Here is a 13,738-nt window from a genome sequence, read left to right on the forward strand (position 1 = left end):
TTGTGTAAAGCTGTAATTAGTCCCTGGTGCTTTGCCCAGTTTCGACCCCTACGTGGTGCTCTTTCTAGGCCTGTGCCTGGTTACAGCTGTTTATATGCCGTGCAGCAGGCCGGGGATGAGGTTTCGGACTGGTGCTCTGTATTTTGGAGTCGCTGGTGGTGGCTGAGCTTGTGTGGAGTTGACAGCCTGAGGTTTGCCCTCCGCTCTCTAGACCTCTCTGAGTGGGGAGGGAGGACAAGCGTGGTGGGTTTGGGTTTCACAATTCCTCCTTGGTAAGAGGGTTTGGATCTGCCTCCCATTTTCCCTTGAATCTCCCTAGCATGGGCTGTAATACTGACATGGCTCAGTGGGGCTCGAACCCAGCACCTCTTACTCTTAGCGCATGAGCCACTACTGCGTGAGCTAAGAGGCCTCTGGGTTAGCCACGGCTGTGTGCTCCTCACTCTCTTGTTGGCCTAGTCACCTCTAGAGGAGGACAGAGGACCCCCCGAGCAGGCCTGGCTTATGGGGAACTGGAATCAGTCAGCTGCCGTGGTCTGTCACAAATAGACGATCACACTGAAAAGGAAAAGGCCCTGTCGCCTTGCTCTGCTCCGCCCACACACAGGCTGCATCCATCCGGGCTCTGCCCATGGCTACTTCAGTTGTCGGGAAGGGTTGTCTAGTTCCCGAATTTCAGCCGTTCCCACACCGGGGTCATCTCCCCGCATTTAACTTTTGAGGGGGGTGGAGCTCCACCCAGTAATTTCCGGAAGGATTTTCCTGCTCCCCACTGACTGACGTGGGGAATCCTGGGCTTGGGAATGGCAGGGAGGCCTGATGGAGTCAGTGGGGTGATGGCTGCCATTGCTCTCCAGCTCCATCCCAGAGCAACAGAGCAGCCACGGGGCGTGGCAGGTGCTCGGTGCACATTTGCCGGCCTGCCAGAGGTTGTGCCATTATCCCTGCAAAACCGAGTGTGTGTGGATGTTGCAATAGTAGCGGAAGGAAAGGGTGGGGAGGAATGAAAAGAATCTTTCTCCTTTTAAACTCTCTTGAATGAAGTCATCTGAGCTCTGTCTTGTGCCGTGGATCGCGTTTATTAACGTAGTGCTAGGGGACCCACCAAGCGCAGGGCCCCCTTGTGCTAGGGACTGTCCATACACACAGTAGCCGCCAGTGTCTATAGGGCATCGTTCCGTATCGTGAGTCCTTTCCCATCGTTCTCTTCCACTTCTTGAAGGGGGCGTGTTAGAAGAATGAGATCCCAGGGACAAACCTGACGGGGGGGTCGTCTGTGTCAAAATCCGAGCAGTGAGCGGCGCAAGTGTTGAGCAGCAGAGATTGAGGTTTGGGGTGGAATCAGTTTGGAGATCCAGCCAGCTGTGAGCAGAGTACAATCCTGGCTTGGAGATGAAACCTAGCAGGTCTGAGTGCTGAGATTTCGGAAGCATGTGTGTTCCGGTGACCTCACGAGGAACAGTAACAGAAGCTACCTCTGTGCTAGGCACAGTAGCCGTGTCTATAGGGCATCGTTCCGTATTGTGAGTCCGTCTCAGTAGTTCTCTTCCACTTCTTGAAGATGATGATGTGTTAGAAGAAGGAGACTCCAGGGACAAAGGGCACGGCTCCTCCTCTGGAACTGCAGTCGGACTGCAAAGGCTAATCACGGGGGCTTTGTGCCGCTCAGTGATGGTAAGAGTTACCGATGCTCTGAGTCACAGATGGAGGTTGGCAAAGCCAGGCAGCTGCTGGAGACCTAGTGGGGGGTGCTCTGCAAATGTTTTGTGGCCCAAAGCAGCAAACTCTGACCCAGTGTGGGCAGAGCCCCAGCATCCATCAAAGGCCGGGACCCACTTACTTCCCCTGTTTCAAAATGGTCCCATATTTTGTCAGTCTATTGCAAGCCCGTAATATTTTGTATTTTCTCTCCTTTTCAGGGCTTGTACATCTTCCTGGTCTATGCAATCTATAACAGTGAGGTAAGAGAAAGCTCTCCCTGGGTTTTGATCCATATTCGGAACAGTCCTATATTAGAAATGAAACCGGTAACCAGAATCTTAGCAAATGCAAAGGTTGATATTCTGTCCTGGCCCTTCGCTCCCATGACAGCTGTTGCTTTTGCCCCCTTGACTTGTTCGGAGGAGGTGGTTGTTTTATCAGAACAGCACTGGCCCTGTCTCACGACCCTGCTCAACTTTCAGGTGAGGAACGCCATACAGAGGATGAAGGAGAAGAAGAAAGCTCTCTCGTTCACAGTAAGTGTGAGGCAGAGATGCTACTCCGGTTTCATTAAACACAAGCTGGTTTCAGAGGATGTTTTTTAGAATGGTGGATTTCTGGGAAACCCAGTTTGTGTCCCCTCCCCCAAATCTACAGCGTAGCATCTACTGGCCATCCCTCACTACCAACCGGGATTATCAACCCCGTCTGATAGCCGTGTATCCTATAGGGCATGCTGATTTCTGCTTCTCAGCCCTCCACAGTCTCTCCAGGGATTTCAGTCTAAACACCCTCAGACTAACCTCTAAAGAAAGGCCCAAACATTGAAATTTCCCATCATGCCTCAGCTGTGGATTGCTGTGTGTTGTGTGAGTGAGGTGGGTGTGGACCCAGTTTTGATCCACAAAACAGAGCAGTTTGTAGGATGTGACTGACTCCAAGGCCAGGCAAAAGGCCTCTCTCCTTGCTCCGGTTGATGTGAGACCTTGATCTTTAAAACCCGGGGTTATCACGTTCCACAGTGCCCCTTTAAATCCAGGTTTGCAGCCAAAGTCTGCCCGCCGCGATACATTGGGGCTCTCCCTGATGTCCTGGGCATGCACTGTAGGACAAAACTTGGCCCTAGGAATGTCTTTTGAATGGACCTGGCATATTCAGGAACATGGAGTCGGGGGAGGTCATTTTCCTCCTGAACGGCGCTGGGGAGGGTGGAGGAAGACGTGCCACTGGTTCTGCAGTTTGGGCGGTTGCTGCAGACTGGCCTTATCGGCAAGGAGGTGATCATTAAGAAAACAGCTGCAGCAGATTTTTAAAATGATGCACGGTATCAAAATCCTTTAAAGGCTGATGTGTCGTGGATTCCTGAGGGCTCTGTCCTGCTTCTCTGTCATTGCAGAACTGTTCTCATCCGATCAATTATCTGTCGAGTCCAAGAAATACAACCTCCTGGGAGACTGGGAAGCTGAGTCCTTCTGCGCCCGAGAGCGCCATGTCCAGCCCTGTGCAGAAAGATCCCCCACTGAAGAACATTACCAACAAAGGTAAAGAGCCCCTTCTGGGGCCTCAGCTTTGTATTCCGGTTGTATTCTGTGCTGCTGGCACAGATTCAGAGCACGGGGCTGACCTTTCCAGAGGGTCCAATTTTCATGCAGTTTCATCCCTTGCATAGTTTTGAACCCTCTTAAACACCACAGAGTTGGAAAGTTTGACTCGGTTCTGAAGTTCCGCATGAGTGCCAACGTCCAAACCAGGGCGCATACCCTAATGGGCCAGGAGGTCTAGACTTAGATTTCACCAACCAACTGCACCATGTGCAACCCCCCCCACCCCCCCAGGCACTTGAACAGTCTTAGCATGGAGTCACAGACTGTCCCCTAGGGTACTCTGGTCTGTCTTGCCATCCAGGTGATGGGAGTGTCCCTCTGTGATTATTGGCCCCATACACCAAGGATAACAGCAATATTCAGGTTACTCCCAATCCCAAAGGTCCAGTCACTTACCCAAGGTCAATTGTGCTTTAGGGCTCACACCAAAGACGACGCTTGTAGGTGATCCTATAGCAAACTATATGAAGATTTATTAAATAGGAAAAGGAAAACAGAGTTATTTATAAGGTTAAAGTAAGTGAATATAGACCATGAATGAGTTACAGCCTTAGGTTTCAAAAGGTAATATAGGCTTCTATAATCAGCAAGCTCTATTTGACCTTTAGGGCTAACCCAGGCTAAGCAACTGGGGATCTCTTGCATATGTCTAGAAACACCTTGCTCCCCCTGGAGTCCAAGCAGCAGAGAGATCCTTAACTCCTTTTGTTTGAGGTTTTTAATCACCCTCCTGCCATGTGCTCTGAGCTGCAAACTCAGGAGTTCACTTGCATGACTCATCTTCACAGTTAAATAACAAGGGTGTGTCTACATATAAACAGTTACAGTAGCACCACTGCGCCACTCGGGGGCAGCTCTGTTTTTTGGCGCCCCAAGCACGGTAGTCAGGTGGCCTTCGGCAGCACGCCTGCGGGAGGTCCACCGGTCCCACGGATTCGGCGGCGTTTCTGCGGGTGATCTGCCGATCCTGCGACTTCGGCGTACCTGCCGCCGAATTACCACCGAAACCGCGGGACTGGCAGACCTCCCGCAGAAATGCCGCCGAATCCGTGGGACCGGCGGACCTCCTGCAGGCATGCTGCCGAAGGCTGCCTGACTGCCGCCCTCACAGCGACCGGCAGGCTGCCCCCCGCAGCTTGCCACCCCAGGCACGCACTTGCTGCGCTGGTGTCTGGAGCTGCCCCTGGTGCCACTGTAGGGCTTCAGTGAAGATGGGAGGGGTTCTCCCATTAGTGTAGATAATCCATCTCCTTGAGAAGTGGTAGCTAGGTTGACAGGAGAATTCTCCAATCAACATAGTGCTGTCTACACTGGGGGTTAGGTTGATGTAACTGCATTGCTCAAGGGTGTGGATTTTCACATCATACCAACCTGCTTTCCCACTGTAGACTAGGCCTAAGAGTCTTTAGCCCTTTTGTTGAAGTTTTCTCGATCCTGATGTAGGGCGTTTCCACTTGTAAAATCCACCCAGAGCCCGTCTGCTCTCAACGTGTCACCTCTTTGGGGGGCAGGGGCATACCAGTTCCTGCTCTTTGCACTGATTAATGTCCCTCTCCTGCATGGCCATTCATAGTCACAGAACCTTACAATACGGAGCACAGATATTAGAAGTGAGATTAATGCAGGGAGCAGTTCACAAGCATTCAACAGTCTCTAACCACTTTCTTATCATTCTAATACCTCGTCTGTCACTATTAACTGCCCCCTTCAGTGTCCATTTCAGATGTGGGCACCTTAGCGTGAGCTGGCGCCTGGCCTGCCCGCGCCATAGTGGACATGAATGTTATTAGGTTTGTGTTCCTTGGAGTGCGAGAGAAGCTCTGATGAAAGTACAAATACAGCCCTGAGGGGCTGACTGGCTCCCAAAGAAGACAGTGGTAGAAGGCCAATTGATTTCAGTGGGATCAGTCCCTGTAGCGTATATGGGTCATCCGTGCATTCGAGGTGAGTGGATGTAGGGAATCTTCAATCCAGGAGCCGTTTTGCCAGCTAGGGCGGAAAACGTTTTCGGTGTCTCCACCCCAGTGCCTGAGGGGCACAGCAGCATGGTGCTCCTGGAAGTTGGTGCCCAGGGCTTCTGCCATGCTCACCTGCCCCTGCAGCTGGCCCTGAACAGCATGGCCTTCCCTCTAGGCAGAGAAGCATGTTGGTACTTTAACATCAATTTACATGGGGGAGGAGGCAGGAAGTCAGTGTTAAACTAGAGAAAGAAAAGTTCACACACTCAAACCGATTGGCAGCTCTGAAAACTAGCTTGCAATTCTTCAGACAGCCTGGCTGGGCCCTTTACTTCCTTGGGAGGTACTTTGGGGGAATAAACGATAAAGCCCTTGGAAAGAAATGCATATTTCCATTCTTCAGGCGTATCCACATTCATTGTCTCTCTTCACACTTTAGGAAACTTTGGTGCTAAAATTCCTATGGGGATTTCCTCAATGATGTCACCAGAGAGACCGGTACGTAATGTCTTGAGTTATTTTCCACCTTTCACATGCAGAATGCTATGTAGATGGGAGTGTTGTCTAGGGGTTATAGCAAGGGGCGAGGACTCAGGACTCCTGGGTTCTAATCCCAGCTCTGTCCCAGGTGTCTTGTCTTATCGTGGGTGAATCACTTTACTTGTCTGTGGCACAGGTGCCCCTCTGGTAAGATGGGGTTCATCTCTGTCACCTCCCTCCTGGGGCAGTTGGGAAGGTTCATCAGTGGTGGTAGTGGACTTTGTGAGCCGTGTTGGGAGCGCTGCATGTATGTGCCTCCTCCTAAGCATTGATTGGGTTGGGAAGCTGAAGGAATTTCCCCCAGTCAAAGGACCCTGTAATGAAGTATCTGAAGGCTGCAAATCACTGGCCAGTGGAGGGTGGTGCAGCAGGTGTGACAAACCAATAATGGGGTGAAATTATGATAAGAAAATCCAGTCTATTAGACTGAACAGTTTCTTGACAGGAAGTTGGCCAAGGGACAGGGGTGGAAGCCCTGTGGCTCAGGGCACCCCGAACTAGGCTGGACAAAAGACCCTACAAACATACAGAATGGAACAGTCCTGCACTGGGAGTGGCACCAAACAGCCTAATGTCTTCACGTCTAGGATTCTCAGACCGCCCCAGGAGTGCTCCTCAGGCAAGGGTGAGCTGTGGACTCAGACTGGGGGTGGAATTTCACTCCCTGGCGTAAACGGGCCCATGTAGCCCCTTTTACAGACATCGCCATCCTTCATGGTGACGGGCTAGCTCGACCGCCATCGTACTGGGCTTGCTCGAAAGCAATCAGTGCACCTGCTGCCCGTGCGAAAGAGTAAGGAGACATCTGTCTATCCCTGCCCTTGGAAGATAAATAGTAGAAAGAGAATCAACTCTCTGTGCATTTGGGGGATGCCCAGCTGTCCAGCTCCTGGATATAAAGGGCCTCTGTGCTGTTAGACCCATATGTGCTAACTCCTGGACTACAGAGGGGAGGGAGAGATGGGGGTTGGTTTGACACATGAGCGGTGGGGGAGTCTCTCTGCTGCATGTTGATTCCTGGTTTTGTTGGTAACCTTTGTGGTCTCTTTTCTCCATTCTGGATCAGATGGGAATCAACTCCCAGGCCTACTTATAAAAAGGGGCATCCATAAAAGCAGGAATGGAACTGAGCAATCAGAATGCCAAGACAGAAATGAGGTCATGGCTACAAGTCTCCCCAAAATGAAGCAAGTTAGAAAAGGGCTTGTTGTGTGTTTCAGCACCCAAGTTACAGTCTGTTCAGTTGGCCCATTTCATTCCCCAGGCAGCAACTAATTTTCTACCAAGTTCAACAAGGCATGCCATAAAGTGGAGAATAATTTAAATGTGACTACTCTGATACCACTTCCATTCCCACCACTGAAATGATCGTGCAGTGTTCTGTGCACTTGACATAGAAGTTAACTGTAGTTTCTTCCGAAAAAAACATAATGCTACTTTCATGTGAGGAATTTACCAACGGGTCTAGATATACACCAACATTTCTCTTTCTCTCTGTCGTCCCCTTTATTGCTTTTGAAGTGCTATCTTCCTTATCTTACAGATAACATTCTGTTCTATTTCAAGGCAACTTAGTAAAACCAGTATTTGTTGTCTCTCATGGTTTATTTTTGTTTAATGTTACTATTCTTCCGGGTGATAAATACCTGGCAGGTTTTCCAATAGGTGCTTTTCTGACCCAGGCAGGTGCTGGCTCTGTAAATTAGAACCATTGCTAAGCTACTTGGCACAAAATATGAGACATGGGCTAAAGAGATTAACCAGGAGGCTTGAGTTTTCTAATGCACAGGGCATTAATAGAGGAGCCTGTCGATTTCCTAAATGCCAAGGCCACAGCACTTCCTAGCTGGTAGACTGGGGCAAAGAGAGAATTAGCTTGAGTCCATGCTGGGGTCACTCAGAGCTTCTCTTTTTGTTTGTTACTTAAATATTTTTATTTAAAATGTTTTATTTTCCTTTTCTAAACAATACAAATTCAACAACAATCAAAATACAAAATTCCCTGGTACCCCAGGAGCCAGTGTGGGAGGAAGCACGGCTGAGCCAGTTTTTGTTTAAATATTCGTTTGTCTTCACAAGTGACTCTTTTGCAAGTCTTTCATGTTCTCTCGTCATGAACGTTTGAGCTCCACAAGCGAATGCTCAGGAAACGTGAATGTTGAAGCTGATATATTTGCTGTAAGCGTGTTTTGAATGTAAGATTTGTGCGTTGTTGCAGCTTGTGCTGTGTGTGTCAATGCAGCTTGCAATTGACTACCTAGAGCCTGCGGTGCAGGTTAGTTACATAAGTCACTGGTATTGTTTCAGCTCCCTGACTGAATCCCTTATGTAAGTGACGGCGTGAGCTGTGAATTCAGAATGGTACCGTTGAATGTAGCCTTGTTCTGATTAAGAAGCCATTTTTTACAATAAGTCTGAAAACACTTAAAATGACGAAATGCTGTGCTCCGTTAGGTGCAAACATCAGAGTGATTTTCACTGCATTTCATCCACGTTTTACTTGACACATTTTTTGGTGAAAGGTTTTGGGGATTTGGCACCTCCCAATGCGTTAACCCCCCCTAGCCTCATGGTGCCGGCTCATTGTGCCCCTTGTCGTGTGGACTGTGCAAACGCTGCAGCTGAACAGCAATCCTCGCCGTTCACTGAGCAGGGCAGCCAGGACAGTCCCCATTGGAAGTAAAATTGATGATGTTAAGATGAAGAATAGTAGAACCTAGAGCAGTGGTTCCCAAACAGCCGGTGAACCCCTTTCACTAAAATGTCAAGTCTCGCGAACCCCCTCCTAAAAATGAATATTTCCAGGGATTTTCTCCTTTTACCTGAGTATAAATTATAAAAGCAGTGATCTTGGGAAATATAAAATTTGTTTTTATGACATGCTTATTACACACTATTCATTATTAATTATTATTTATCATTACAGTATTTTTATTACATTATGAAAACGAAACACTCCTCCAAGATCTCACTTTCGTAGCTTGTATCACTTTGAATAAGCCTGTTATAAGACAAGATTCCTAGGTTTCATCAAGGAGTATCAGATGTGAAACAGCATGAAAGTATTTAAGAAACCAACTCAGAGTTCCTCCTCCACAAGCAATCAGGGCTTGAGCAGTCCAGGCAAACAACGCATGTTACAACAAAGCTTAAACTTGTTCTTCATACTAACTTTAAAAACAATACTAGCTGCCTATTTAATTTTAAAAACAGCAAAAAATATCCACCTCCCTTTCCATTGCTTATAAGGAGTCTTGAAGTTGAAATCTCCTCAGTGTGATAGATACGCTTGCTTTGATCTGCTCAGCTCTTGGAAGTCCAGGGACTCCGGGCTGCTGGCCCCGTGCCGGGGTCCCTAGGGACAGTTCTGTCCGCCATTAGAGAATTTTTTCCCGAGAACCCCCTGTAACATTTCACGAACCCCAGTTTGAGAACCACTGACCTAGAGGCTGAGGCTGATACTGTTTTTCTTCAAAAGAGATCAGGTTGGCCTCCTGTTTTGTATCAAAATATCTGAATGTGAATCCTTTCCACCCCTGTCAACAGCGCTTAGGGGACAGAAACAACTCTGCCATTCCTGTCTAAAGTTTATCATTTAAACAAAACTTGTGATTTTTAAGCCAATCCTGTGGTTGTTCAGAGCCTGCCTGATCTGTGAATGCTTGGGGCTGGCGATGCTGGGAAGCCATTGCCAGGATTAGTAAATCTTTTGTGGAAGAGAGGGTGGAGGAGGTGGCCCCAGGGTGCCTTATGGTGCAGGTGGTCTTTACTAGGGCCTGGCTAGGTCCCACGGCTGGCTTTGGGGGGCCCTATGTTCCATCCAGTGCAGTGAGAGATGGAAAAGCTGACTTAGGTTAGCTGGTCTGGTCCCCTCTTGTGTTGGATTGTTCTGTATGTCCTAGCACTGTGCCCCGTCTGCTGCATTGCCCCAAGCAAGGACGGGAGCCCCACTTTCAGCAGAGTGTGCTGCCGGGACAGGTCTCTTACGCCACAAGCCTGCTTTTGGGGCACTCTCCCTAAGAATGCGTGCTGGGCGCTGGGGAGAATGCCCAGCTGGCACCCGTGGGTGAGTTCACCAAAGCTCCGTGAACACGAGGGGCAGGGCAGTTCCCCTACCTGTGAAGCAGCAGAGCTGCAGGGAGCGATGGGAAAGGAGAGTGCACGCAGCAAAGCACTTCTTGGCTGCATTGGTGGCAGGAAAAAAGCCCTGCTGTGACCTGGGGAATGTGGCTGTGAACAGATCTGGGCTCCTTGGGGCTTGGAAACTCCCTCCCTGAGCAAATCTCAATTAACGAGTGTTCTCCCCTCTTTCAGGCTGTAGAGCTGACAGCTTTCAAATCCTCAGGTAACGTCTCCCTCCATCATTTCTGCTTCTCTTTGTGCTTGGGATAATGTCTTGATGAGTGTATTAAAAATCCGATTGCACCCCTGCTTCTGTGCTGAGGAGGGCTGGTCGCAGAAAGGGAGATCCATGCACACAGGCAGAAATGTTCTCCTTATTCTGTTTTTAATTTCAAAAGACGGTGTTTTGTCGAGATTGCAACATTCAAACAATCTCAGCTCAGGTGTTTCTTGAAACACCGGGGAGGCCTATTGGAACTGGAAAAGGTTCCGAAAAGGGCAACAAAAATGATTAGGGGCATGGAATGGCTTCCGTATGAGTAGAGATTAATAAGACTGGGACTTTTCAGCTTGGAAAAGAGATGACGAAGGGGGGATATGACAGAGGTCTGTAAAATCATGACTGGTATGGAGAAAGTAAATAAGGAAGTGTTATTTACTCCTTTTCATAACACAAGAACTAGGGGTCCTCAAATGAAATTAATAGGCAGCAAATTTAAAACAAACAAATGGAAGTATTTCTTCACACAATGCACAGTCAGCCTGTGGAACTCCTTGCCAGAGGATGTTGTGAAGGCCAAGACTGTAACAGGGTTCAAAAAAGAACTAGATAAATTCATGGAGGATAGGTCGATCAATGGTTATTAGCCAGGATGGGCAGGGATGGTGTCCCTAGCCTCTGTTTGCCAGAAGCTGGGAATGGGCGACAGGGGATGGATCACTTGATTCCCTGTTCTGTTCATTCCCTCTGGGGCACCTGGCACTGGCCACTGTCAGAGGACAGGATACTGGGCTAGATGGACCATCGGTCTGACCCAGTATGGCTGCTCTTATATTTCTATGTCCACAGAGCAGCGTATGGCCCAGCCTCAATGAAATGCCACGTTTCAGACTGACCTGGTTCTCAGCTAGGAGACTCCCTTGCTCCACAGGCAGGACTAGTGCTGAGGAAGTGATGTTAGCTACCCTCGCCCATAGGCGCCGACTTCTGCTGGCGCCGGCGGGTGCTTGACCCCCCTCTGCCCCCAGCCCCGCCCTAATTCCGCCCCCTTCCCCAAATCCCCAGCCCCACCTCTTCCCCGCCTCCTCCCCTGAGCACGCCGCATTCCCGCTCCTCCCCCCTCCCTCCCGGAACTTGTTACGCTGTGGAACAGCTGTTTTGCAGCAGCAGGCGCTGGGAGGTAGGCAGAGAAGCGGGGACACGGTGTGCTCAGGGGAGGAGACAGAGGAGGAGGAGATCAGGTGGGGTGGAGGGGAACTTGGCTGCCAGTGGGTGCAAATCACCCACCAATTTTTCCCCATGGGTGCTCCAGAGTCGGTGCTTATGCCCTTGCCCTGTCCTGGTCCTCTTTGCATGCACAGCGCCATATCTCCTAGCAGCTCGCCATGTTGGGTCCCTTGCATCCTGTTTCACAGCTCACTGCTCTGCAAACCCCACCATGCCCTGCACATTGTACCTGCTGTACTCGAGACTCGCAGAGCCATGCCTTGCTAAGAGCGTCTTGTATGCCCTGCCCCCAGGGCCATCCCTAGCTATTCTGGGGCCCCTGTGGGGGGGCAGGGTGGAACCGCCTCCCAGCACTCACTGGTGGCGTGGCTGGGGCTTGGCCCTGCTGCCCTCCTCAGGCAGGTGGGGGCGGGGCTGGGGTGGGGCAGGGGCGGAGCAGGGGTGGGAAGAGGCGGGGTGGGGGCGGAGCAGGGGCGGGGGCCATAGGGAAGGGGCTGGAACAGCACGCAGCTGCGCAGGGCACCAGGCAATGCAGTGCCCCAAATTCCCTGGTGCCCTACGCAGCCGCGTACTTGGCGTATGGACAGGAACGGCCCTGTGTGCCCAGGCCACATCTTGCAATGCCCAGCCCCCTCCCCATGTTGAGCACCTCTGGGCTCCTGTATCCACACCTTTCTTGCCATCGCCACTACCCCTCCCTATGCAGCACCATGCCAGTCACCAACCGCTTTTGCCACACCCTCTGGCAGGAGCACTGCCACCGCCTGTAGATGCTTAGAGCAGCGTTAGGTGCAGGATGGGCCAGATCCATTGCGACGCTACTGGTCAGATCTTTAAAAGCGCCCCGCCCTGCCCCTGCACCCAATGCGTGGAGCTCTTCCCGTCAAAGCACGCCCCCTGGCTGCATGCCCATGCACATCGCTGGGTGTCAGGGCCCGGTGCTGCGGGATCACTTTGCTGCGAGGGGTGGGCACAGGCACATTTCAGCAGTACTAGCTCTTGGCAGAGACTTGCTGACAGGGAATGTTAAAGCCGCCCCTCCTCCACCACGAGAAATGGCTGTGACTGAAGTTGGTGACTGGGAGAGAAAATGCCGCTGCTGGCAGGTGAAGCCAGGGAGGGGGTGGGTTGGAAAGACCGGATTTGCAAACATAAATGCAATTGCTTCATGTCATTCTCTTCTGAAACGCCCTGCCTGGTGGGGGCAGATCTTGGCCCCTGTGGTGTGGAAACACTTCAGGAGAAGGAAAGACCAAGGCCAGACTAGAAATCGGCAGAATTAGAAACCTCCCCTAAGCTTTGCCTCCTCACTCTTGGGACCCCAGAAGGAAGGATGGGCTAGTCCTTCGGTGTCCCCTGGGTCCCATTCCCTCGCTCACCTTGGTCTTAGTGACTCCCTGCCTCGGTTTCCCCAGCTGTACAATAGCACTGCCCTACCCCCCCAGGCATGTTGTGAGGATAAATACGGTAAAGAGGACGGTGCTCAGATAGTGGGGTGGGGCTCTCTGTAAGTAGCATCAATAGACAGAGGCTGAATTCTCCCCTCTCCAGAGGCTGGTGCTCCCGCTGCCAAGGGAGGGGTTTCACCTGAGCGCTCTGCTCCTGTCCTTTGTCCCTAGCTAGGCACATCCCAGCTTCCCCTGGCCAGGTCAGCCCACCGTTCACTCCAGATTTGAGGAGTTTCCTGGGCACAACCAAAGGAATCTGCTCACGGTCACAGCTCCAAGGAAGCGAGGAGGCGAGGTGTCTGCCTGGTACAGGGGAGCAGTTTCCTGGGCAGCTGTTGAAGCTGGCCCCATCGGTTCCCAGGCAGCCACCTCTCTGCCTTGTCAGAAATAAGGCAAGGGACTTTGACCGGATTCCTCCATTATCTTCACCAATCTCCCACTATTGTGCTCAGCTGACCGAGAGCAGGTTTGCTGGCTGGGCTGTGTTCAGGGACCCAGACGTGCATCCGGGCGATGCAGACCCCTCTCTGCCTCCTGAGTGCATTTGTGCACTGGCTAGTGGTGCCAGAGCCATTTGTTAGCTTTGTGAAAGGAAAATTTGTCACCAGCTGATGGTGGTAAGAGCAAAATTCCTGCCTTGAGCTGTAGAGAACCTGTGGTTTTTAAGTTCCCAAAGCCAGACGCAGGATTGCCCCAAGGCAAAAATGGCGGCAAAGCATTGTACGCCCCATCCAGATCAGCCCTAATGTGCGGGTAAAGCTAGGGGTACCTCCCAAACCGCAGGGGTCTGAGGAAAGGTTCTTTCCCCAGGGAGCAGAAGTGAGGTGCAGAGGTCAAAGCAGGAAACTTGGCTTCCAGCCCAGATGCTGCAGGTGATTCACCCTGTGACCTGAATGTGCCTCATTCTCTTCCCAGTCC

The 13,738-nt window shown here is 51.0% G+C and overlaps 1 protein-coding gene across 4 annotated transcripts in view; it reads left to right on the plus strand.

The window, feature by feature from the left end:
- The window catches only part of ADGRD2 (adhesion G protein-coupled receptor D2), a 61,570-nt gene that overhangs the window by 38,865 nt on the left and 8,967 nt on the right, over positions 1-13,738 (plus strand). For 2 of the 4 annotated variants that reach the window (XM_065572597.1, XM_065572598.1), the window contains exons 21-26: positions 1,920-1,961; positions 2,184-2,237; positions 3,098-3,242; positions 5,703-5,761; positions 6,249-6,428; positions 10,118-10,148. In XM_065572597.1, the coding sequence (XP_065428669.1) occupies positions 1,920-1,961; positions 2,184-2,237; positions 3,098-3,242; positions 5,703-5,761; positions 6,249-6,428; positions 10,118-10,148 (511 nt within the window). The remainder of the gene's footprint in view (positions 1-1,919; positions 1,962-2,183; positions 2,238-3,097; positions 3,243-5,702; positions 5,762-6,248; positions 6,429-10,117; positions 10,149-13,738) is intronic. The other 2 variants (XM_065572599.1, XM_065572600.1) reach the window with 2 other exon arrangements.

The sequence above is a fragment of the Chrysemys picta genome, chromosome 18 (assembly GCF_011386835.1).
Source record: "Chrysemys picta bellii isolate R12L10 chromosome 18, ASM1138683v2, whole genome shotgun sequence".
NCBI lineage: Eukaryota > Metazoa > Chordata > Testudines > Emydidae > Chrysemys > Chrysemys picta.